At 36.0% G+C, this 26783-nt stretch overlaps 2 protein-coding genes across 11 annotated transcripts in view; one reads left to right on the forward strand and one right to left on the reverse strand.

Moving 5' to 3' along the window:
• The window catches only part of LOC143670263 (uncharacterized), a 277128-nt gene that overhangs the window by 59162 nt on the left and 191183 nt on the right, over positions 1 to 26783 (forward strand). For 4 of the 7 annotated variants that reach the window (XR_013169312.1, XR_013169307.1, XR_013169308.1 and 1 more), the window contains one exon: positions 15466 to 15551. The gene's annotated coding sequence lies outside the window, so the exon portion shown is untranslated. Of the gene's footprint in view, positions 1 to 15465; positions 15800 to 26783 lie in introns of those variants that run through there. The other 3 variants (XR_013169310.1, XR_013169311.1, XM_077144945.1) reach the window with 2 other exon arrangements.
• Positions 14159 to 26783, reverse strand: part of CYLC1 (cylicin 1) — a 54092-nt gene continuing 41467 nt past the window's right edge. For all 4 annotated transcript variants that reach the window (XM_077144941.1, XM_077144942.1, XM_077144940.1 and 1 more), the window contains one exon: positions 14159 to 14312. In XM_077144941.1, the coding sequence (XP_077001056.1) occupies positions 14280 to 14312 (33 nt within the window). In that variant the 3' untranslated portion in view covers positions 14159 to 14279. The remainder of the gene's footprint in view (positions 14313 to 26783) is intronic.

The raw sequence follows: 26783 nt of genomic DNA on the forward strand, positions 1-26783 counted from the left end.
GAACAGTCCCTTCAACAAATGGTGCTGAGAGTACTGAATATCCATATCCAAAAGAATGAAAGAGAATGGCTATTTCACACATTTTAGAAACATTAACTCCAAATGGACCAAATACATAAATATAAGTGCTGGAATCATAAAACTCCTAGATGAAAATGAATGGAAGCATCTTTAAGATTTTGTGGTAAGCAATGTTTTCTTAGACTTTACACCCAAAGTACAAAAATGAAAGAAAACTAGAGCCATGGAAGTTAAAAGCTTTTGTGCCTAAGGACTTTGTCAAGAAAATGAAAATGCATCCTGCCCAATGGGATAAAATATTTGGGAAACACATATCTGATGTTGGTTTACTGCCCAGAATATATAAAGAAATCCTACAAGTCAACAATAGAAAAACAAAAAAGTTCAATTAAAAAATTAGGAAAAGTATTGGATAGACATTCCTCCAAAGAAGAAGCACAAATGGCCAAAAAAGCACGTGACAAGATGTTCAACATCAGTAGCAATTAGGGAGATGTGAATCAAAAGCACAATAAGGGGGGCAAAATGGTGGATTGGTGAGGTATGGAATTCAACATAAGAAAATCAATTAATGTAATAAACCATATGAATGAATCAAAGCAGAAAAACCAAATGATCATCTTGATGCAGAAAAAGCATATTACAAATTTCAACATCCTTTCTTGATGAAAACACTTCACAGGATAGGAATAGAAGGGAACTTCCTCAACATGATAAAGGAAATATATGAAAAACCCTCAGTGAAGATCATCCTCATTGGGGAAAGAGTGAAAGCTTTCCCTCTAAGATCAGGAAAAGGACAAGGAAACCCACTGTCACAATTGTTATTCAACATTGTGTTGGAAGTTCTAGCCAGAGCAATTAGACAAGAAAAATAAAATAATAAAAGGCATCCAAATTGAAAAGGAAAAAATAAAACACTCACTGTTTATAGATGATTCGATGCCATATCTTTTTTTTATATAGCTCAGATGCAGCTTCATTCACATTAAAATTAGGTAGTATTGTGCTATTTTTGAGTTTTGGTATCCAGTCCTGTTGCACAGTCTGTATCCCTTCAGCTCCAATTACCCATTATCTTACCCTATTTCTAACTCCTGATGGTCTCTGTTACCAATGACATATTCCAAGTTTATTCTCTAATGTCGGTTCACATCAGTGTGACCATACAGTATTTGTCCTTTAGTTTTTGGCTAGTCTCACTCAGCATAATGTTCTCTAGGTCCATCCATGTTATTACATGCTTCATAAGTTTATTCTGTCTTAAAGCTGCATAATATTCCATCATATGTATATACCACAGTTTGTTTAGCCACTCGTCTGTTGATGGACATTTTGGCTGTTTCCATCTGTTTGCAATTGTAAATAATGCTGCTATAAACATTGGTGTGCAAATGTCTGTTTGTGTCTTTGCCCTTAAATCCTTTGAGTAGATACCTAGCAATGGTATTGCTGGGTCATATGGCAATTCTATATTCAGCTTTTCGAGGAACCGCCAAACTGCCCTCCACAGTGGTTGCACCATTTGACATTCCCACCAACAGTGGATAAGTGTGCCTCTTTCTCCACATCCTCTCCAGCACTTGTCATTTTCTGTTTTGTTGATAATGGCCATTCTGGTGGTTGTGAGATGATATCTCATTGTGGTTTTGATTTGCATTTCTCTAATGACCAGGGACATTGAGCATCTCTTCCGTACCTTTTGGTCATTTGTATTTCCTCTTCTGAGAGGTGTCTGTTCAAGTCTTTTTCCCATTTTGTAATTGGGTTGGCTGTCTTTTTGTTGTTGAGTTGAACAATCTCTTTATAAATTCTGGATACTAGACCTCTATCTGATATGTTGTTTCCAAATATTGATTCCCATTGTGTAGGCTGTCTTTCTACTTTCTTGATGAAGTTCTTTGATGCACAAAAGTGTTTAATTTTGAGGAGATCCCATTTATTTCTTTCTTTCTTCAGTGCTCTTGCTTTAGGTTTAAGGTCCATAAAACCGCCTCCAATTGTAAGTTTCAGAAGATATCTCCCTACATTTTCCTCTAACTGTTTTATGGTCTTAGACCTAATGTTTAGATCTTTGATCCATTTTGAGTTAACTTTTGTATAGGGTGTGAGATACGGGTCCTCTTTCATTCTTTTGCATATGGATATCCAGTTCTCTAGGCACCATTTATTGAAGAGACTGTTCTGTCCCAAATGAGTTGGCTTGACTGCCTTATCAAAGATCAAATGTCCATAGATGAGAGGGTCTATATCTGAGCACTCTATTCGATTCCATTGGTCGATATATCTATCTTTTTGCCAATACCATGCTGTTTTGACCACTGTGGCTTCATAATATGCCTTAAAGTCCGGCAGCCCGAGACCTCCAGCTTTGTTTTGTTGAGGAGTTCCTGTTTATCTATCTCTTTTTAATGCTCATGCTTTAGTGTATGATCTAGGAAACTACTTCCTATTACAAGATTTATAAGATATTTGCTATGTTTTCTTCTAGAAGTTTTATGGGCCTAGCTCTAATTTTTAGGTCTTTGATCTTTTTTGTTTGTATCGTTTTATTTCACTCCTTTTACTATTTGTGGAAAACTAGCTTTATCCCTTCTCTCATTCCTTATTTGGTAATTATGACTTCTATCGCCACAGTGTGTACTCTAGGGATTATTAAACAAGTAGTAAGGATACAATTATCTTTCAGTCTTTGATCCATTTTGAGGTAATTTTATATTGGGTATGAGATATGGAACATCTTTCATTCTTTTGAGTATGGATATCCAATTCTCCAAGCACCATTTATTGAAGAGACTGCTCTGCCCCAGGTGGGTTGGCTTGACCACCTTATCAAGGACCAATTGTCCACAGATGAGAGGGTCTATATCTGAACATTCTATTGAGTTCCGTTGGTCAGTGTAACTATCTTTATGCCAGTACCATGGTGTTTTGACCAGTGTAGTTTTGTAATATGCTTTAAAGTCAGATAGTGTGAGACCTCCCACTTTGCTTTTCTTTCTCAAGATATTCTTAGCTATTCGGGGCATACTTCCCTTCCAAATAAATTTGGTTTTTGGTTTTCCTATTTCTGAAAAGTAAGTTTCTGAGATTTCAATTGGTATTGCACTGAAACTATAAATCAATTTGGGTAGAATTGACAGCTTAACTATATTTAATCTTCAGTCCGTGAACGCTGTATGTCTTTCCATTTAGTTAGGTCTTCCGTGATTACTGTTAGCAATTTCTTGTAATTTTCTGTGAATATGTTTTTTGTACCCTTAGTTAAATTTATTCTGAAATATTTGATTCTTTTAGTCTCTATTATAAATGGAATTTTTAAAATTTCCTCATCAGATTGCTCATTACTAGTATATAGAAACACTACTGATATTTGCTGTGTTTATTTATTAGCTCCAGTAGCTTTGCTGTAGTTTTTTGGGGGATTGTCAAGATATGGCACTAGTTGAGTATGGCCTGATCATTCCCTGAAATGTCGGATATGTATGTGGCACCCCAAGAATCTGAGTTAGAGCACTGACACTATGAAAGTCAGTATTACCCCATACAGCAACTGTTTAAAAAGTTGAAAAGGTGGTTAGATTTCAACTAGAAATATGAATGAAGCTGATTTGGATAGGAGTAAAGTAAAACAGAATACAGGGTAAAGGATGCTATGTTCCATATTTTAAACTTCAATTTCTGTGTGAGACTAAAGGAAGGGTTGTTTATTTTGTGCAAAATTTATATTTGGTGTAGTACTTCATCTGATTTAACATGTACGATTGGTTTGCTTGAACAGCATAATTACATGGAATCTTGAATAGGGCATGAGATCCTATTGTTTTGTATAGGTTAATGTGATGCCACAATATATCCCAGAGTAATTTGGGCAGAGTGAAAAAAGAGTATTTGCAAATTCCCTTTGGCAGAATGAGGAAAAAGGAGGAAATATTCAACTTCCAAATCTGGGGAATTCCTGAAATTCTTGCAAGCAGTGGGTACAACCAATTCAATAAGCTAAGCCCTTGACCCTGGGGTTAACCCCTATGAAACTTATTCTTGCAAGGGAAGCTAAGTCTACTTATAATTATGCAAAAGTGTCACCCCCAGTGAACCTTTTTTGTTGCTCAGATGTGGCCTCTCTCTCAGCCAACTTGGCAGGTGAACTCATCCCTATTAGGGACATGACTCCCAAGGATGTAAATCTACCTGGAAATGTGGGACAGGACTCCTGGGATGAGCTTGGACCTGGCATCATGAGATTGAGAAAGCCTTCTTGCCCAAAAGTGGGAAGAGAGAAATGAGACAGAATAAAATTTCAGTAACTAAGAGATTTCAAACAGAGTGTAGAGCTTATCCTGGAGGTTATTCTTATGCATTTTATAGGTATCTCTTTTTATATTGTGGTGTACTGATGTGGCTGGAGGGAAGTACCTGAAACTGTTGAGCTATGTTCCCATAGCCTTGATACTTGAAGGCGATTGTATAACTATATAGCTTTTATTATATGACCATGAGTTTGTGAAAACCTTGTGTCTGATGCTTCTTTTATCCAAGGTATAGACAGATAAATTAAAAAATAAGGAGAAAATATAAATAATAGGGGAGACAAGTGGTAAATAAATAGGGTAGTTGGAAATTCTAGTGGTCAACGAGAGGGAAGGGCAAGGAGTATGGTATGTATGAGTTTCTCCTGTTTTCTTTTTATTTCTTTTTCTGGAGTGATGCAAATGTTCTAAAACCTGATCATTAGTTTTTATGCATTTTCATTTTATTACCTGTAGGAGATAAGAAGTGGAGTTACAACCAAAAATACAATTCTACCAGCATTGATAATTACCCAAATGATTACCTTTACCCAAGGTCTTTATTTATTTATGCCACTTTGAATCATTGTCTAGTGTCCTTCCCTTTCCCCTGGAAGAACTCCCTTTAGAATTGCTTGTAGAGCATGTTTATTGGTGATAAACTCCCTCAGCTCTTGTTTATCTGGGAATGTTTTAATCTATTCTTCATTTTTAAAAGGAAGTCATGCCAGATATAAAATTTTTAGTTGGCAGTGATTTTCTTCCAGCACTTTCCATATTTCAATTTACTGCCTTGTTGCATCCATTGTATCCAATGAGAAATTGGCACTCCAATCCTATTGAGACTCCACTGTATGTAATATGCTGCTTTTTCTCTTTCATCTTTCAGAATTCTTTCCTCGTCCTTTTGCATTTGATGGTGATCAATATGTGATGGGCTTAATTTTTCTTCATTTTTTTTGTTTGGTGTTCTTTGGACTTCCTGGACATTCATATTCGTTTTTTCCCTAGCTTTGGGAGATTCTCTGTCATTATGTCTTTTTATATTCCTTCTTCTCCTTTCTCTCTTTCTTCTCCTTCTGGGCCTCCTATAATGCAAATATTGGTATGCCTGATGATGTCTGAGAGGTATTTTTATCTAATTTTGATTTTTACAATTCTTTTATCTTTCTGTGCTTCAACCTGACAGATTTCAATTGTCCTGTCATATAGTTCACTGATTCTTTTTTCTGCCAGCTCCAATCTGCTATTGAAACTCTTCTGGGAGTTTATCCTTTCCATAATTGTGATTACTAATTCCAATAGCTCTATTTAATTCCTTTTAAAAATTTCTATCTCTTTAGTAATATTCCAATATTGCTCATTCACTGTTTTTCTGATATCCATTAGTCCTTTCTCTGTATTTTTCTTCACCTCCTTGGATATTTTTAATACTATTTATTAAAAGTTTTTGTTTGGTATGTCCACATTCTTCTTTTTTTCTGTATTTGTATCCTCTTACCTTAGATAGTCCATCACTTCCTGTTTCTTTGGTCTTGTACTTTTTGTTGTACCCTCTACATTTTAATATTTTAAAATGTTAATTCTGAGATTTATTCGATGAGATGTCTGGTTTCTTGATTTTGCAACCAGCTGCTGATATGATAGGGATTTTCTTGACTATCTGCTCTCTTCTCAGGGAGGTCCACCCATGGCAATGCTGAGTTCAGGATCCTCCCTATATTTTCTGGGCCTGTGTTCAGTCCTGGGATTATGCTTGTTAGTTGCTTTGCAATTTCCCTGTTTAGAGGAGTTTGAGTGCCATCTCTATTTCCTAGGAGACCGACCTTCTCCCTCTCTGGCTATTTAAAGCTAGTAAGCCTTTGGTGCCAGCAATCTACCACAATAGTTTTTTTACATTCTTTTTGTTGTTTCAAGCTGCCTTTGTCTGGATGACAAATTCCGAAAGTGGGTCATAACTGGTGAAAAGATTCCAAAATCAGCCTTTCTCAGGAGCTTCAAAGGCCAGGTCCCACAAAGAAGACACAGACAAGTCCCAACGGCCCTGGGAGGGGATCAGGAAAGGCACCAGGAGCTTCTTCCATGGCTCCCTAAAATAACACTTTCTTGACCTGCACAGCAAGTGGAGCCCTTCTACTATCCTGGGCAGCTCCAAAGAAGCATAATGTCTTTAAGTCTCTTCAGCCATCTTAGTCCAGTCCTGGTTGGAACAGAGACTGGCCACCAGTGATCTGAAGTCTTTAATGAAAAGCTGTGATCAGCAATTGACCATGCCTACCTTTGATCTTGGGGGAGAGGACTTTTATTTCCCTTTCTACCACCTTCAAATAAGCAGTATCTTGCTGTGACTGTGGGATATAGACATAGTTAACCACCACCCAGAAATGGCAAATTATTAGCTTTTCCTATAATTTATCACCTTCTTCCTTCTGCTCTTTCTTGGATGTTGTACAGTGTTCTACTGGACTCTGGAGTTTTGAAATGGTTGTTTCAGTCTATTCTTGCCTGCTTAAATAGTTCTGGAGGAAGAACTGAAACCTGGCCCTTTCTATTCCACCATATTCTCACAATATATTTTTGCTGAGTTTTGTAGAATAATACTGTTTATGTTTTATATAATCTTTAGAATGATCTTGTATAGTTCCTAAAAAGAAACCTGCTGGAAAAAAATTGGGGATAGTTTACATCTTTTATTACTTTACTACCATATCATCCCTATAAATTTTGAGCCTGTAGCACATATATATCCTGCTTTATAATCTCAGCTATTCAAGAAATTTCAAATGTCTTCATTTTCTCTAAATCAACTTATGGAAATTTGAGAGTCAAACCTCTCTCCTGGCAGTAAAGTCAGTCTCAGTCATAAGACTGGAAATAATGTGAGGCAAATGAGGCACTTTGAATGCAAAACGTTAAGAAAGCACTCAGTCTAAGGTTTGTACAAGAGATTAACTGTGAACTTTTGTGAATCTGGGTGAATTCTTCCTAAAATTATTTACATTAAGAGCCTCTTTCACCTCACCCTCTCTCAGCCCTGCTCCTTTGCTATCAGGGCCCCCTTCTTCCTAGTAGCTAACAAAAATCTGAGTGATCTCTATGGTTCCTTGAAAATGCAGAAGAGAGATATTCAAACTGTTTAACAACTAGTATGTAAAACAATGGATAATAGCTCTGGGAAACAGTATCTAAGTGCACCTGCTGCGCCTGGTTTTAACCTTCTCATTGCTGGATTTTGAGATGGTGAGATATGCAGAAACTGAAAACTTCTGGCTGCCACAATTTTGGAACCTACCACAACATTTATGTTGAGATCATGTTCTGCTTTGACTGCTCTCAGCCTATGACTGGGCAGTGGAACTAGAGCCAGGCAATTCTGGCTCAATGAGGGACTGCTTTAAAATATAATACAAATGCTCTGGGACACTCCATCTGCCTGGAAGAGTCTTTCTCTGAGCTGCAATGCCGACTGAAACTTTTCCTACCCAATCCTCCTTCTTTCCTCTTCTTTTCGAAGGTATGAGATCTATATCATTTCATATCATTGTATGAAATCTCTCTTTGCCTATTCTTTCTCCCTCTCTTTGAACTTTCGTAGACATAAACTTTCATAGATACATAAATAATATCCTGTACTTATAATTCTGTTATGGTATGTGCTTACTGGTGAGCCTCAGGTAACACAATTTTGTACCAGAAGAGGTCTGAGAAAACAGGAATTATGGTGCCATTTTTGAACTGGGTCAGTTCCTTTCCAGTGGGGAGGATAATCTCTATCCTCTGTGAACATAAGATAGTGAACCATATGCTAAAATGTTTGCTTGTGATGATCTGGGAAAACATCCCATGATAAGGAAATATCCTTGCCAGTGTAATGATTTAGACTATTGAAATATATCGGGGAAGAGACATTGCAAATAAGGACAGAGGAGTTGGCAGATTATTACTAAGCTGTTTTGACACTGAAGATAGATAATAGAAAAAATGAGTGTAGTTAATAAAAAGTTAAATGCTAAGTATGAGAGCAAAAGAGCTTCTTTTGAAGCTTACATTAAGGCCATTAGCTCCTGTAATGGAAAAGCAGACACAGCTGAGGTTCAAACTCAACTTAACTGATAGAGGCCCAGAGATATTTAAAATACTCAGCCAAGAAAGAACCATTGAAATAAGGCTGGGGTCCTGATTGGGAAAATTTGGAATCCTAATAGATGAGATGGGGACATCTGGGTGGATGCTTCTAAGGACTGTGGATCTGCAGACTCCACTCTATGTGCAGAGTTTGCAAAATTTGGCCCACCCCTCTTTTAGTAAGAGATAGCACTTCTTCAGTGCAGGAAGACACTTATGGAACTCTTTCTTGCAGGGAAACAGTTGCTCTCAAAAGATTCCTCCAACATCTTTTCTTGGTTGCCTCCCACATCTTTTCTTGGTTGCCAAGTTGATAACTAGGTGAAATCCCAGCATAATCCATTTGGGAACATTCTAGTTATGATTAGGGGGAAAAGAGGCTACATATCAAAAGCACTTCAAGAATTAGCTAGCACATACCAGCATGACCCATGGAAACACCACTGGTTATGAATTTTGAAAGTAACTGATAAAGGAGGTCAGAACATAAGTCTGGATAAGGAATAATTAGTTTGAGTTAGGAGTACTTTGTGGGGATAGAAGATATAGCATTCTGGCAAGGACTTCAGGGATGAGGGCAAACTTCCTGTTAGGGTAGTTTTTAAAAGTCTGAAAAAAGTGATGCCTCATTCTGAGGAAAACTGAAATGCTTGAGTTTCTGTGACAGATGGTAGAGGCAGAAGTAACCATGCTCAGGCAAGTGGGCATGCTGGAATAGATATATTACGTGAGGCCAGGAGACAGAGCAGAGGATATTACATGTGAATACCCAGAGGACACATTCACCGGGACCATCAGGAATGATCTGGTGTGAGAGGCACCAGCATCACCAAGAAGAGTTTAAGAGTGTTTTTCTCTAAAGGCCAAGGATGGAGTGACTGTCATGGAACTAGACTTGAAAATATCCAGGGGAATAGTGGGGCCCAAAAATAATAGAGGCCAGGTGCTAGAATTCAGGAACTCCCAATTACTATAAAGATAAATAAGATTGGAAGGGCAGCCAAGGAGGTTTAACCTATAGGGAGTTGTGAAGATGGTTATTAAAACATGGCATTGTTAGTGGCAAAATAGATGAGTAGTTCATGTGGGTGCTACCTAACATCTACAATCAGAAGAAGACAAAAATGGAAGAGCAAGAGAGTGAGGACAGTTGCTAACATAAAAAATAACTATCCCTTGCACAACAGTATCTGGACCTGAGCCAATATTCACTTCTAGAACACACTGGCTGAATAGATGATCAGGTCCCTTTGAAGAAGGACCCCGTAACCCTACAACAAGTATATAATGTGAACTTTTTAAAAGTCCTTTCCCAAAGGATTACAGCCATTTTCTTGAGTGACTATATTCTGGGAAAAGGAAGATACACAGATACTCTGAGGACATTTGGATACAGTATCTGAGTTAACATTGATATCTAGAGAACCAAAACATTATCATGGTTTCCTATGGAGATATGGGGAACAGGTAATAAACAGAATTTTAGTTATAGTTCAGTTTATAATGGGTTTACCAATATGAAACGTATTCAACAGTTGAAGTAACCCCCTCTAGGGACCATGAACTGTGGGATAGAAGTTATTATAGTGGAGACACGCAAGTGAAAATTTCTGAAACTTCTCCTCTTCACTGTAAGTTGAAAAACAAAACTACTATAGTATCCCTGGGATCTGGTAGAAGAGATTTGTACTACTCTTAAACATCTAAAGGGATCCACGGGGGAAAGCCTACAAGCAATGGAGGCCTGGACTTCACAGTCTAAAGACAGGCAGGAGGAAGGTGCTTGCTCTTCTTCTAGGAAAATGGAAGCCAGTTTCCAAGACCAACTATTGTGTGATTCCATTCATATGAAATGTCCAAAATAGACAAGTCCTTGCAGAAATTTCAGCTCCCATATGTAAAGACCTTGGAAGTGGTCACTTCCTTCCTCACAAGAAAGAAAAAGCTCAACAAATAGAAGATAAGTGAATTTTCTTAGACCTATCAGAGAATTGAGGTCACAGAGAAACTACCCCTCCCTACCCTCCCCCCCCCCTCAGGAAATGAAGAAAGGCAAACACAGCACAGGTTATGGGAGCAGACACCACTGGAGCCAGAAACTGGTAGGCACACTTACCTGGTAATTGACAAATTGCTAGAGGCTGAGTGTGGACTAGCTTGAGAGAGAAAAACTCTCGGGGGCCCAGACTTAAGGGGATCCCACACTTTCAAGGATTTACCTCCAAAGACTCCACCAGTTTCACATGATGATGATTAGAGAAAAATCCTCTCCTGCTTGGGGATGGGAGAGGAGAGGGAAAGTAACAATTTTAAAATAAGCCCAGAGTGCTCTCTATAAAATCAAACTTGTCCTCAAGAAAACTACTTTACCAGAGCCTTAGCTGACCCAAGGAAAGGGTATTTAGACAGTACCAGCCCTTCTGGCCCTCCCATCTAAGGTAACGTGAAGAAAACAAGAAGGCTAAGAAATATTTCTGAAGGTCAAAGCTCAGGAATTCAAGCCTGAAATTTAATCATAAGATTAAAAAAAGCTTTCCTCCCCGATAACTTTGGACCATACCAGTGGGGCGCCACTATAATAACAGTTGATTATAACCTAGAGAATTGAAAGACATAGTCTCTCTCTAGGAAGGAATTCTCAAGATAACAGGGGAACGAAACCAACAAACAGTGAAACTGAAGCATCTGGCACCTTCAGCTACAGGAAACATTAAACACAGCCCAGTTCCCATCCATATTAGCATAAACCCTATCCTAAAACCCTGATTTCTTCAGTTCCCATTACCAGGTACATCATGCCTGGGATTCAGCAGAGAAAAAAAATTAAAAAGATTCCAAAAGGCAAGGAAAACACAGTCCAAAGAGACAAAGCAAGCTTCAGAATAAGGTTCAGAGATGATGTAGATTTTGGAATTGTGAAGAGGGAATTTAAAATAACTATGATTAACATGACAAGGGTTCAAATGGACGAAGTAGACAATATGTGAGAACAGATGTTAATGTCAACTGAGAGATGGAAACCCTAAGAAAGAATCAATGGTAATGTTAGATATAAAATAACACTGTACAGACTTGAAGAATACCTTTTGTAAGCTCTCCATCATTTTGAAAAGGTCAAGGAAAGAATTGGTGATCTTGAAAAGAGGTCAGTGGGAACTTTCCAAAAAGAAAAACAAAGAGAAAAAAGATGTAAGAGTATTCGAGAACTTTCAGGAAATTGTAAAAGGTGTAACATACATGAAATGGGAATACCAAAGAAGAAGAAAGAGAATGATTGTAAGTGGGGCAACTCGGGATTCTCCACATTGGTTCCAATAGGAAGAATACATGTGCCCAGAAACCATGGGGTAGAATGAAGAGTTGCCCCACTTGCAATTACTCCCAATGTCTCACTGGGGGCCTATATGCCTTTTGCTCCAGCAGCTTTTGGCTCTGCAGAGTTATAGGTCCTGGTCCCAAAAGGGGCACATAACTTTTGTCAGGGAACACAGAAATAATCCCTTTGAAGTATAGGCTGCTGCCAGGGTACTTTGGACATCCAAATCTTAGGGACAAGCCATGAGAAGAGCAGTATTCATCTTGACAAGGATAACATGTTCTGATGAGCAGGAGGTAGAGATACTTTTATACAATATAGGAAAGAACGAATATGGGTGGGAGCCATGCAACCCACTTGAGTGTCTCTTTGAACTTCATTGCCCAATTTCAGTTCTGAATGAAGATTTGCACAACAATCAAGGCCTGAGAAGGGTATTATTTCCTGGTGTTCAGAAACCTAAATAATGTGGTTTGAGCTATATTACCAGATAAGACACCAAAACATGCAGAGTTGATAGCTGAAAGTGAAGATAATTTAGAATGGATAGTGTAGAAGGCAGATCATTTGCTGCCCTAACATAAACTGCAGTAATGGAGGTTGTAGTTTTTCCATTAACCTTTCTCTTTGCATTTTCATTTAAGAAGGAGAAACCTAAGGGAACTGTGAGGGAGTTACTACTTGAACAGGGATAGAGCAGTGGATCTGTGCAGTTACACTCATGGGGATGTGCTTTGAGGGAGATACTGCTGTGAGTAATGCAGTTAGCTGAACTCTTTTAGCTACTGCTCATTCAAGGTCAATGGCCCTGTTCAAGCTATGGCCACACTCTCCCCATACTACTCCCAGCCAATGACTGAGAACTTGGGATGGTACTAAGGTCAGGGCATTCCTGAGCAAAGTGGATTCTCTAAAGGGCAGCTTTTGTTCTGGGCTTCTGTTTGGCTTGGCTGAAACTTTCTTGAACCATGATGCAATCTGAGGCTGTTTCTACCCAGCCATCTTTTCTTTCATTTTCCTTTCACAGATATCTAACTTGCTTGGCAGTCTGAAAAGTCTTCCCACCTACCTATTTCTCTGTCTCTCTCTCCTTTATTCTTCACCAATGTTTTTGTGAATAATTCTTTTACACTTCTAATTCCATCTTGGCTTTTGATTCCTGTAGTATACTGAAGTTCCAGTGGATACAGCCAGTGCAGTGTTTAAGGTATGGGGTGGACAATGTAGTTTCCATTTACCAACAATTTTGGAAGTGCTTTGGTATTTTTATAACCAGTGCAGCTCTATTGAGGTGTACTGACTGAATATCAGTACCGTATCTAAACCTCATCCCTGTGCTTCACCTACTTACTTCCCCAACCACTTTATAGATAATTGCCCTTATTTTATTTTGTATCCCTCCAGAATTTATTTATGCAAATACAGGCAAATGTAAATATATATTTATATACATACTATATCTTCTTTTAAAAACATAATCACTAAAAAAAATAATAGCTAATACAATATATACTCATCTACAACTTGCTTTTCTTTTCTTTTTGCTTAAATATTTCTTGGTGAATTTTCGACATCATATCTAGAGAGTTTAATTATTATTTTTTGCACTAACATGGTATTCCGTTGTGTAGAAGTGACATTACATATTCAACCTATCACCTATTGATGGATAATTGAGTTTCTAAATTTTTGCTATGAATAACTTTTCTATAGGTCATTTAGAGCATGTGTAAGGTTATCCAATAGGTCAGAAAAAGAAGACCTCATTAATAATTGTATCAAATCCAGGCATTTAGTCATTTCTGAGAATACATTGAAGTCAGGACTATAACAAAAAGGTAGAAAGCAAGCTGATGAAGGTGAAAGAAGGCTTCATATCTCTCTCTCTCTCCCTCTCTATCTACCTATCATCTGTATCTCTATGTCTATCATTATTCCCTTCCAACCCCTGCTCTCAGGAAAAGATTTGAAAAGCATATTCATAGAAATAGGTAAAGATTGATAAACGTGTGTTATTCTCTCAAACTTATTTGCAGTTTATCAGTAAATGAAATCTTAATCTAAGTATAAAATGTCTAATGCTAAATGATTAAGTTTAGAACTCTAAATCTCTGTGGGGTGGGAGATTAGTCTCTATATATAGCAATCTACTTCTTTAATAAGTGTGAGAGAGCTGGTTCATTCCTTACATTTTATACTCACTTTTTCTGAATATAAGTAGAAGAGACATTTAACTAAACATGATAAACGCATCTAAGGCAGGTTTCAACTCAAATTCAAAAACTGTTTCTAAATTGAAGCTTCAGCTCATGGGGAAAATTCTGCACTATTTTGATATGAGTAGTCTGGGCATTTTATAAATAAACTGCCATCTCTATAAATTACATGCAAAAAAGACAACTCCTGATACTCACGAAACACTCATTTTTATTTATTAAAGTTCCACGGAAGTTAGAAATATTCATTTGAGAGTAGCTAATGTTTTCTGTGGGAAGGCCATTCTGTGAAATCAAGCTCTCAGTTGTTCTTTAAAGTAGCTTACGAATCCACTCTGCTTCAGGCTGAGGAAGAAAGTACAAAATTGAAAATGAAAATAAAACTTTATTTTTCTATTATTTCTAGAGAGCCTCTGGTGTGTTAAGGACCACACCAAAGCACAGAATGTCGAAGGCAAAAATTTCTTTGAAAGTAAACATTTTTTTTAAAAAAAGCATCAAAGAAGACACCACAGTACAAATCAGTACTTTGTTCAACATCCTCCAACTTACTTTATAGTTTAGCATTAAAAACAACGATATTTGTTGAAGAGAGGCATCAAAATATTTTTTTTCTGTAACATCCCTTACACAGAGTTTCCAATTCTGTGTCTTTCCCATCATTCACTTTGTTCAGGCTTTTGGTCCTTTAATCTTTCAACTCCTAGAGCAATTTTACATCTGGCTCAGCTATTAACTAGTTGGGCATTTTTAGAAAACAACTTTCGTACATGGATATCATTTTTATGATTTCTTGCTAAAAATTCAGGTCCCTGGACTCCAACCCAGACTTCCAAGTCTGTGAAGATTAAGCCCAGCTATGTGCGTCCTTAATTAGTTCCCTAGATGATCCTAATGGCCGCTAAAATATGAGAAGTACTGAATGCTAGTCCAGTCAACATCATTTATATAGGAACCAAGTCATAGCAATGTTAAATTTCTAGCCTAATATCTCAGGGCTATTGAAATAGCTTTAATAGACTAGGACTTCTAAGTTGAAAGTACAATGTAAAAACATAAAAATAAATAAAAAATAACTGATAGGCTAAACCCCAATATACTAATACAAATATCTTCATATTTGCATATTACTGTCTACTCTTAGTCCACACACATGCAGATTTTTGCCTAGTTACCATCCCATAGCATTTTCCCTTCCTTTCCCTTAGCATTTTATTAAGAATTTTTTCCTCTAATTCTCTAGAATACATAATTATCTTTTAAATGAATGTATACTGGTTTGTTTCATATTTTACTAAATAATTTCCCGAATTCTATACACTTAGTTTAGCCTCAAAGTTTTTGCTCTTATATACAATAGTGCAATAATCATATTTATGCATAGAGTTTGCTTTTCTTCTTCTGAATTATTTTTTATTACAATATATTTCTAGGAATGTAATTATTGTGTCAAAAGGTATTGGCCCATTTATGACTGTTTCTGCATAATTCCATATAGGTCCAGATGAAGGGAAAGCCAGTTTATGTTATTGTCTACAGTAAGCTGTGAATGTACTACTACCAGTGAAGCCGCACAAGCTGTATGTATGTACATGTATCTGCATATTTGCTGCATTATTAGTTGTGAAATGATTTCAAAGGGATGCTTTGATTACTAACTAGCCAGGGTTAATATCCACTTCATGATTTTGTTTCTAAATATATTTTTCCTATAGAAATTATCTGCTCCTGTTCCTTGATAATTTATTATGAGGACCTTGGTTTTATTCCCATAAATGTGTCTCATCACTAGCACTCTTGATTCACAATTCAGCCTTGTTTCCTATATATCACGCTATTTCCCAAACAATTGGGTTAATGTGTTGGCTGGATCAGGGAGTGGTGGGTGGTAGGATGTTTTCCTATATGTGGAAAGGTTTTGAGAATGTTCAGAGAAGGGGATATTCTCTAAGGAAGGCATATCTAAGAAATTAGAGTTTATTCACAAGATGTCAAGAAGAAGACAGCAAACCTCACTGAGTGGGTGAGGGGGATGAGGGTAAAAGTGCACACTAACTGCAGACTTATGGCACAGTAAAGTGATAGCATAGCAATACAGTCATAGAACAGGTAAAAATTATTTTGAAAGTAAGTAATTTTTTTGACAGCATCAAAGAAGTTATCATGGTACAAATCAGTACTTTGTTCAACTTCCTTCCACTTATTTTAAAGTTTAACATTAAAAAAATACATGTTGAGGAGAAACATCACAATATTTTACTGTTGCTTTTATGTCCCTTAACACAGAGTTGTCAAATCTGTGTACCTCCCATTATTCACCTTGTCCAGGCTTCTGATTCTCTAATCCTTCAACTCCTAGAGGAATTTCACAACTGACTCTACTATTAACTAGTAAGGTGTTCTTGGAAACTTTTCCACAGCAACTTTTCTACGGTCTCTGCTGTCAAAGTCCTACTCATTTTTCACAACCCAGCTCGAGTACCCTTTCTTCATTCTTCTTGAATGAAAGAAGGAATAAATTAATTCATGAATTAGGAAGACCAAAACTTCATACTATATTGTGTCATCTGGGTTCTTATATCTCTTTCATCCATTTCTTTCTAATTCCCTAACAGATACCACATTGATTTACTTATTTAACAAATATTTGTTGAGTACCAGTCACTCTCTTGGGCATGTGGAATATGTCAGTACACCAAACAAATAGTGCAATTATCATAAAGCCAACTTTCCAGCATAGAAATATATACCTCACAATAAATATAATAGCTATATAATAATAATAAAAATTTGATAAAAAATAAAAAGTAGATGTGATAAGGGGTATCAGAAGTATCATTGTGAACAGGATGTTCAAAGAAGCCTCATTGAGAAGGTGACATTTGAGCAAATATTTGAAGAATGGAGGGAGTTTGCCATATAGAAATCTGGGGATAGAGCATTCCAGGTAGAGGGAATGATCCATACAAAAGAAAGTGCTAAGTAATATTCCTGGGATAGTCAAAGGACAATAAGTAGTTCAGTATGTCAAGATCAGATTAATGAAGAAGAAGAGAGGAAAAGTTGTTAGATTATTTAGGACTCTGTTAGGTAATTGTAAGTATTGTAACATTTATTCTGAGTGAAATGATGAACAGGGTATTTTGCTAATTAGATGGTTTCTTTCAGGTTTAATTTAATTCTGTTAGTTTTAAATATATTTCATCAATTTTTTTAAATTGATGTACAATAAATTATATCCATTTGAATTGTCAAATTCAGTAAGCTTTGACAGATATAGCACACTTGCCAAATCACTGCCACAATCAAGTTACAGAACATTCAATCACTCCCCAAAAGTTCCTTGTGCTGCTTGAAGTGTTTTAAGCAGAAAAGTGACTTGATCTTATGTACATTTTCCAAAGGAACACTCTGGTTGCAGGGATGAAAATTTAGAGGGGATAGGTTGGAAACAGAAAGATCTATTAGGAAGCTACTACAATAATCCAGAGAGAGATAGAGAGAGAGATGATGGTGTCTGGGACCAGGAATGGTGGCAATGTAGTTGATGAGAAATGGTCAAATTCCAAACATATTTTGAAGTTGAAATCAACAGTATCCAAAAGGGAATGTGGAAGAAAAAGAATAATCAAAGTTGACTCCAGTATATCATAATTTTGTTCTTGATCTTAATGGGAATGTGTCTAGAATTTGACATTTAGTATTATACTTTCTGTAAGTTTTTGATAGATAGCCATTATCAAGACAAGATAATTCTCTATTCCTTGCTTGATGAGTGTTTTCTTCTGAAATAAATGTTGAATGATGTAGAATAACTTTTTACTAGGCCTTCATTTTCTAGTTTTGAGAAATAAAGTAGATGATGAAAGAATGATAATATATAGTGCTTACATGATATGTTGAGTGTTCCTATACTCAGGGAAGCTAGTTTTAAGAAAGAAAACAATTAAAGGATAGATTATAAGCATTTTTCTTTCTAGGGGTAAGAGTTAAAGTTTTTGAAAGAAACAGACAAGTATCTAAGCATCTCCAGTGTTTAGCACAAGCCTGACAGACTATTTGCTCATGAAATATTTGTTGATAGATGGAACAAAAGAACAAAGATGGATGATTTTTAAAAATACCACATATTATTCCAAATATAAGGTCTCAATTTACAAAATAATAAAACAAGGCCTCTAGGAAAATCTCAGTTAATCAGTCAAACAAATATTTGTTGATCCTCTTATACATGCTGAGAAGTATCTTGGGTGCCATGGTAAATAGAAAGTATTTGATCCCTACCCTTCCTTGAGGGTTTTTAAATTTAGTGGAAGGCAATATTAACATTCACCAAACAAATAGAAAACAATATAACTGCTACAGTGATTTGAGGGGAAGTTGAGCTTTCAAGAATATAACTGCAGAAGAAGGAGAAACCAATTGCAGAAAAACAAGAGCAATATAAACAAAAGCATAAAGGTAGTAATAATGATAAAAAGTCTTACATTTGTATAGTGCTTTAGCATTAACAAAACTCTTTTATATGTTCTTTCTCATTTGAACCTGAGTACAATTTGTTAACATGTGTAGGTTAGGTAATATTGTCTTTATGTGCAGATGACTTAACCCAAATCACAAAACACTGTTAGTTAATGGTGGAGTTAAGTGTGAAGTTCATTTTTCCTAACCCCTTGCAACTTAGAAATTGGTTGAACATAGCATGTGACAGATGAGAGTGTGGATGACCAAATACACTAGAGACAGATTTGGAAACAACCTACAGATAAGTGAAAATTGAAGCCATAATAATGGATGAACACTCCCAATAGAAGATAGGAATGGAAGACCAAGAACTGAGCCATAGAAAACAATTCTGAGTTTGAATTTGGAAGAGGAAACAGTACCAGAAATGAAGAAAGAGAAACAGCAATAGGAAAGGAAGTAAGAGAACCATAGTAGTAGAAATTCAGGGAAGTTAAGAGAGCAGGCAAGTTTCTAATAAAGGCAAGAGGTCACAAAGGAATGTGGATGGAGATAAGGCCATAGGATTTGGTGAAAGATCATTAAGCAGGGTCATTAAAAGAGCAGTTTTAAAAGAAGAACAAGAGAAGAGGGACAGGAAAGGAAAACTTAAGAGAAGATTAGGGACACTAAGAAAAAGTTATAAATATAATGTTCAAAATTACAAATGTAATTAATAAAGAAACTAAAAACAGTGATAGAACTGTATTAGGAAGAAAGGAGAATGGATGTTACAAATGAGCTAAATTCTCATTGTTAGGTCGGGAGAACAGGGAAGGCCACTGTGACTCGAGCTGTGCAAAATGTGCCGCCCCTTACGGACCTCACCTGACCCCCTTGCTTAAAAACTGCGTACACCAAGACCCAGGCGTGGACTCTCCACCCCCCTACCTTGGGTTCTGTGAGCTCCGCCCGGGAGTGCAGGAATAAACCCCCTCACTCTAAGGTTTCTTTGTCTGCCTTTTTTCTCTTTCACCTCCTAACCTTTCACTCATCTATTTAAGCGGAAAGCCAATACAAAATGTCTATAGTTGGGAAGTAGCCATGTAGAGATATTATGTACCAATATGGTAGTAACCAGCAAAAGAAATAAAAGGTGAACGAAATTGAAGAATCTATCCTGAAGGCAAGAATACTTTGCTTCTCTTAAGATACAAGGCGCTGATGACAGGCAGTGGTTTCTTAGACTTTACCCCTAAAGCACAAGCAACAAAAGATAAAAATAGAAGGTTGACGGTGGACAACAGTGACTCAGTGGCAGAGTTCTCGCCTGCCATGCCAGAGACCTGGGTTTGATTTCCAGTGCCTGCTCATGTAAACATAAATAAATAAATAATTTTAAAAAATAGATGAGGGCGGGCCGCGGTGGCTCAGCGGGCAAAGTGCTTGCCTGCTATGCCGGAGGACCTCGGTTCGATTCCCGGCCCCAGCCCATGTAACAAAAACGGAGAAACAGAATACAATAAAAAACAAGAAAATGTTTAAAGATGTTTCCCTTTCTTCCTTCCTTCCTTCCTTCTATCCTTCCTTCCTTCTCTCTGTCTTTAATCCTTCTATCCTTCCTTCCTTCTCTCTGTCTTAAAAAAAATATATATAAAAAAAAAATAGATGAACGAGACCTCCTCAAAATTGAATACTTCTGTGCTTCAAAGGACTTTGACAAAAAGGAGAAAGGACAGCTGACTCAATTGGAGAAAATATTTGGAAACCACATATCTGATAAGGATTTGATATCCAGAATACATAAAGAAACCCCGTAACTCAACAATAAAAAGACAAACAACCCAATTTTTAAATGGGCAAAATATTGAAAGAGGAAATACAAATGGTTAAAATCCAAAGAGGAAATACAAATGGTTAAAAATCACATGAAAAGATGTTCAACTTCATTAGCTATTAGAGAAATGCAAATCAAAACCACAACGAGATATCAGTTCACACCTACAAGAATGGTCACTATTAAATCGGAAACTACAAATGTTGAAGAGGTAGAAAAATAGGAACACTTAGTCACTGCTGGAAGGAATCTAAAATGGTGCAGTCACTTCGGAAGATGTTTTGGCAATTTCTCACAAAGTTAAGTATAAAGCTGCCATATGATCCAGCAATCCTGCCTAAGTATATACCCAGAAGAACTGAAAGCAGGTATGTGAACAGATATTTGCACATTGATTTTCATAGCAAAATTTTCACAATTGCCAAAAGATGGAAATAATCCAAGTGTCTATCAAACAATGAATGGATAAACAAAATGTGGTTTATACATATGATGAAATATTATTCAGCAATGAGAATGAAGTCCTGAAGCATGCAACAAAATGGACGATTCTTGAAGATATTTTGTTGAATGAAGTAAGTCAGACTGACAAGAACAAATATTGTATGATCTCACTAATATGAACTAATTATAATACTAAACTCAGGGATATAAAATCTAGAATATAGGTTAGTAGGAAATAGAATGAGGACAGAGAATAGGGAGCGGATGCTTAATGTATACAGATTTTAAAACTAGATTGAATTTTTATTTTTTATTTATTTATTTTTGTAGTTTGAATTTAAATATTTGGAAATGGATAGAGGTGACGGTAGCATAACATGGTGAATGTAATAACATCATGAATTTTCTGTGTGATTGTAGTTGAAAGGGGGAAGTTTAGAGTCATATATGTCACTAGAAGGAAAACTAGAGGTTAAAATATGGGACTGTATAAACACAGTGAACTGTGTGGTGAAAAATGACTGTGATTAACAGTACACATCTATAAAACTATTTTATGAACTGAAACAAGTGTATGTCACTCTTATAAGGAAACAAGTGAAACAAGTGTATATCGCTTGTAAAATAGAGTGGTATATCAAATAAATGCATCTATTGCAAACTATGGACTATAGTTAACAGTAATATTTTAATATTCTTTAATCAATAGTAACAAATGTACCACAGCAAATCTAGGGGTAAATAAAAGGGGGGATAAGGGGTTCGGGATGTTTTTTGCTTTTTAGAGTACTGGAAATGTTCAAAATTGATTGTGGTGAAAAATACACAACTTTATGATGGTGCTTTGAGCCACAGATTATATACTTTGAATGGATTGTATGGTGTCTGAATATTTCTCAATGAACTTGCATTTAAAATAAAAATTAAAAACCTATATACCAATGTTTATAACAGCTGTATTTATAAAATCCTAAAACTGGAATAACCCAATGTTCTTCAATGGGTATATGAATACTAGTCAGCAATAAAAAAAGGAACAAACTTCTGATGAGACACAGCAACATGGATGACTCTCAAAAGCATTTTGCCAAATGGAATAAGCCATACTCAGAAAGCTACATAATTTGTGGTTCCGTTAATATGACATTTGAAAATGGAAATCAGATCACTGGATGCCTGAGACAAAAGAAAGGGAACTGGCTGCAGAGGGGCTAAAGGAACTTTGATGGAACTGATTGGGTGATGAAAATATTCTTTATCTTGATTATCATCAAAGTTCATTGACTTGTATACCTAAAAAGAGTGAATTTTACTGTATGTAAACTGTACCTCAATAATAAACCCTAAAATAAGAAACAAATAAATAGCAATGAATAAAAGGCAAAAAAAAAGATATAAAGCAAAATGCGAAGTTAAGTTGCATTTGATGGCTATAGAATTATGAATATCGTTTTCCATTTATTTCATTTGAGTGATTCTGCTTGACTCCATTGTAAGCAAAGATGAATCTACATACACATTCAGTCACACACATAGAAATGGAGGGTGGTAGACATAGTAACTGCCTATGTCTTCTTTCTGTCTGGGTCTTTTAATTATACTGGAATTTTCCTATCTCTTAAATATAACGAGATAGCTTCATTATTCATAAATGTTTGAGCTAAAAAAATTAAAGCAACTGCAACTATTAAAAAATAGATTAAATCAGGAAATGACAAGCTGTGTCAGAAAAATATGACTCTCTTCCAAATTCATGACTATACATTGTAGAGTACGCTTCAAATCTTTTGAAAAAAATATAGAAATTCTATCCTTTGCTGATAAGGATTCCATAAGGTAATAATTTCCATCCAATGTCATCCTTATTTACTATGTTGTAATGATTCAACCACCTCTGCTACTGCACTGAGGACTTGAAAATGTGGCAAAAGGAGATTGCACGTTTGACCTTATCTGTTCCATTCCAATTATAGTCAGATATATGGCCTATATCTCTTAGCAACACTAGAAAACACCAAAGTCTTCATACTCCATTGGCCACACCAGTTTCAATTTATACCTTGTCTTCTTCATATCCTCATTTTAGAGATGAGGGAAAAGGCCAGAAAAGAAAAAGCATTTAATTGTCTTACTTTATCACAAAAAAAACATGAGTTCCAGAAAAAAAAAAAATTTAACCAGCCCACAGAGTTTTTATGCATTTAACTTCAATTTGTGTTTTGTTCATTTCACATAGAATAAATGCTTTAGAGTGCTCTCCAGTTTTATATAAACACCATCTACTTTTCTTGAATAAGAATAATGAATTGGATATCAACTTTTTTCGGTTTTCTGTTTATTTGATTTGCCATGTTTTAACTCTTAGTTAACTGTAGGAATTGACAGGACATGCTATTTAATCAAATGCCTGGCATTAAGTATAATGCCATGTAACCTCTGGGTGTTCAGTAAATGACAATACCTGTCAGAGAAGTGGAATCAATTAATTGATTGCATTGAGGAGAGGGTGAAAATTAAATATATTGATTGATTTATTTATTGACTTAAATATCATTTAATTGGCTTCTTTTCCACTGTGTGGATATAGACTGGATAAAACAAAAGTCTACATGCATCATTACTTGAGGAATATTAATAGGAGTGGGGCATCAGAAGTATTAATAATACAATGACAGATACTATACTGATACTTTACATGCTTAATTTACCTAAAAGATGGTCCCCTTACTTTTTCATTTTACACATGAAGAAAATGTTGTTCTACATTAGCCAAAGATATCCTGCTGGTAAATGATAGAGCAAGGATTCAAATAAAAGTTTTCTTGACTCTAAAGCTATAGGTAATAGTCACCCGATTATACAAGTTGTATGGCACTTCTTATTTTTCAAATAATTTATTAGTTCTCTTGGGAGAGAGTTTAGGTAATCGTTTTTGTTAAATAATTTCAGTAAACAATATCTCAATTATCAAAATAGATTTGGAGGTGATGACATTTTCTTATATACCAAGGACTAGTTGTTGCTTGTTTTAGCCAAAGCTGAAAACCACCCTATGGTGAATAGAATGTTCACCAATATAGAAAGCCAAGAGTCAATACAATAAAATATAGGTGCATTTGATCATATACAAATTGAAAACTTTTGCACAGAAAATAAACTATGAAAAATCAATAAATATATGAGAGTTTGGAAAAACACAACAAAGACAGATGAAGGATTAATGCCTATAATACTCAAAAAGCCTTTTATGAATTGACAAAAGTTTTTAAACCGATTATAAAAATGGACCAGAGATACAAAACTATAATTTTGAAAAGATCGAAGGCAAATGACCAGCAAGCATTCAAAGGATGTTCAAACTCACTAATCGTCAAAGAATTGCAAATTAAGGTACCAATACTTTTTTGCATCCATTAGAATGACAAAAGTTAGGAAGAGCTGTACGGTCTTATTGCTGATTGAAATACAGAATATATTATTTCATCACATTTAAATAAATGACAAGACCTCATACTGCTCTCCCCTTACTATGTGTGTGTTTAATATAGTAAAGTGTGAGCCTGGAGAAATATATGGGATGAAATATAGTAGGTTACTCAGAAGACTCACCTGGAAGAGGAGAGATAAGGTATGATGGCAAGGAATAGGGAATGGGGAGATGAGCAAAATTAAAAATAATTAAAAGACTAAACTAAAACATTTCCAGCATAAATGATATTATATTATATATCCATTTATATAAAATTGTTTTTCAAAAGACAGAAATTTTTAAAATAGCATTAGATATATCTCTAATGACTTATAGAGCTGACCATGATATTGTCCACTGAGAAAGTAAGTTGTAGAGTACTATGTATGCATATGGTCAGAGCTGATCCTGAAGCATGGCATGATCTCTACTTTATGTTGCTGTAAGAATCACTGGGACTCTTGATATGAGGAGGGGAAGGGACAAGGTACACGTTTCTGAAAGCCAGTACTAAAAGAGGCCTAAGACTTAACACACTTTGTGCATAACTCTCACATGTATCCTTTCTAGATATCCACTTTAAATGGAAAGTATTCTTGTGTGGCTTTTCCCCCTTTCAAAATGCCTTGTCCATTTTAGAATAGAATAGAAATGCTTGGGAAAAAGGATGTCAGAAGGCCCATTAGTGTGATATGATCTGCAACTCTTTAGAGCCACCAAACTTTCAAGCAACCAAACATAGGTCAGGCACTGCTTTCAGAATTGAGGATACAGCAATGAAAAGAAATAGTCAAATTTCGTTTCCTGCATGGAAGTTGCATCCTAATGGTGATTATAATAAACAAATGAATAAATACAGAATTTAATATAAAGATAAATTCTATGAAGATAAAGTAGGATGCTGGTTTGGGAGAGTGACTGGACAGTGGTGGCAGAGGGAATAACAGGATAAGATAATCATGAAAGCTCTCTGTAAGGATACAACATCTAAGCTGAAAAATTAAATGATGAGAAGGACTTAGCCATGCAATGTCTGCTAGAAGAACAATCAAGCAGAGGGAACAGCATATACAAATGTTTGGCAAGAAAAAAATTCAGTGTGTATGAGAAACAAAAAGAAGGCTGATTTGGCTAGATCAAAAGAAAAGGGGAAGAATTGGACATAATAAGGGTTGAAAATAAGTAGGATACAGAAAATGCATTGAAAGTCATGAGTCAAGAAGTTTGAGTGCTATTCTGAATGTAGTGGGAAACCACTGAAGTGTTTTAAGCAGTGGAGGGAAGAGGTAGCAAGACTAATTAGGAACTCTTGGTATTCCACATAAAATGAAGGTAATTTGGAACATTGGTGTGGTAGTGATGGAGAGTTGACTGATTCAGGATATATTTTGGAGGTAAGATAGACAAGTATTACTGATAGATTACATGTGAGGTAAAGGGAGAAATCACAGATGCTATTCAGGCTTTAAAAGATTTATTGGATGGATGGTGGTGCCATTTATTAAGATGGAAAAGACTGGGGGAGAAATGGGTTTTGGAGAGGGTTAAAAGTATTGGTGAGACATGCTGAGTTTGCAATGCTTAGTATATACTACAATGGAGATGTCAAGTAGGACCTTGCATAACTGAGAAGTTAAAATTGATTACTGAATTATATAGATATTCATTTTTACTTTCTGGTATATTAAAGTAGATAGAGGGAAATACTTGAAATCTCTGAACTGTAATCCAGTTGTCCTGATCTTTGACAATTGTTGTAAAGCCTTTAATTTGTACCGTTGTAATTGCAAAAATCTTTATCTGTTTTTTACTTTAGAAACTTGTAATCATGAGGGCAATCCCTATGAATGCTAATGGAGGAACTTGATTCAGTTTAGAGCTATTAATTTTTTTTTTTTCATGGGCAGGCACCGGGAAACGAACCCGGGTCCTCTGGCATGGCAGGAGAGCATTCTGCCTGCTGAGCCACCTTGACTTGCCCAGTTTAGAACTATTAACTTAGTTCTAGCACAGTTTCCCTATTTTGCACTTGTAAATTGTTTCTCCCTAAAATTGCTGTTGAGATAATAATAATCCCATCTCCCCTCTTCTCTGTTTATACTTGCTATTGAAATGGTGATGACTCCATCTCTCCTTGTTTGAATTTATAGAAACCTTGAACTCCTTAGACTTGGGGAGACAGATTTTCTTAGGCCAATAGGTCATCTGGTTTTCTGCTCTGCACCTAGCAATAAACTTATTCTCTCTTTGAAAACCTGGTGTCTCACGAATTGGTCATTTAAGTGCATAAGGTTGAGAATCTACTGGTCTTTGTCTGGTATCAATTGCATACAAGAACTTAGAGCTAAATGGTAAGGTCAGTACTGGAGATATTAATTTGGGAATCATCAATGCATAGATAATATTTAGTCATTGGATTGGATTAATTCACTAAGGAAATATTGTAGATAGAGGAGGTTCAGGACCAAGCCTTAGGTAATTCCAGCATTTAATGGTGAGGAACAGGAAGAGCCAATAAGAGAGGTGAGAAGCTGACACTAAGTAGGAAGAAAGACAGGAGGTCATAGTGTCATGTACATCAAGTCAAGGAAGTATTTCTAGAAAGAGGAATAGGTCATTTTAA

The sequence above is a fragment of the Tamandua tetradactyla genome, chromosome X (assembly GCF_023851605.1).
Source record: "Tamandua tetradactyla isolate mTamTet1 chromosome X, mTamTet1.pri, whole genome shotgun sequence".
Lineage (NCBI taxonomy): Eukaryota > Metazoa > Chordata > Mammalia > Pilosa > Myrmecophagidae > Tamandua > Tamandua tetradactyla.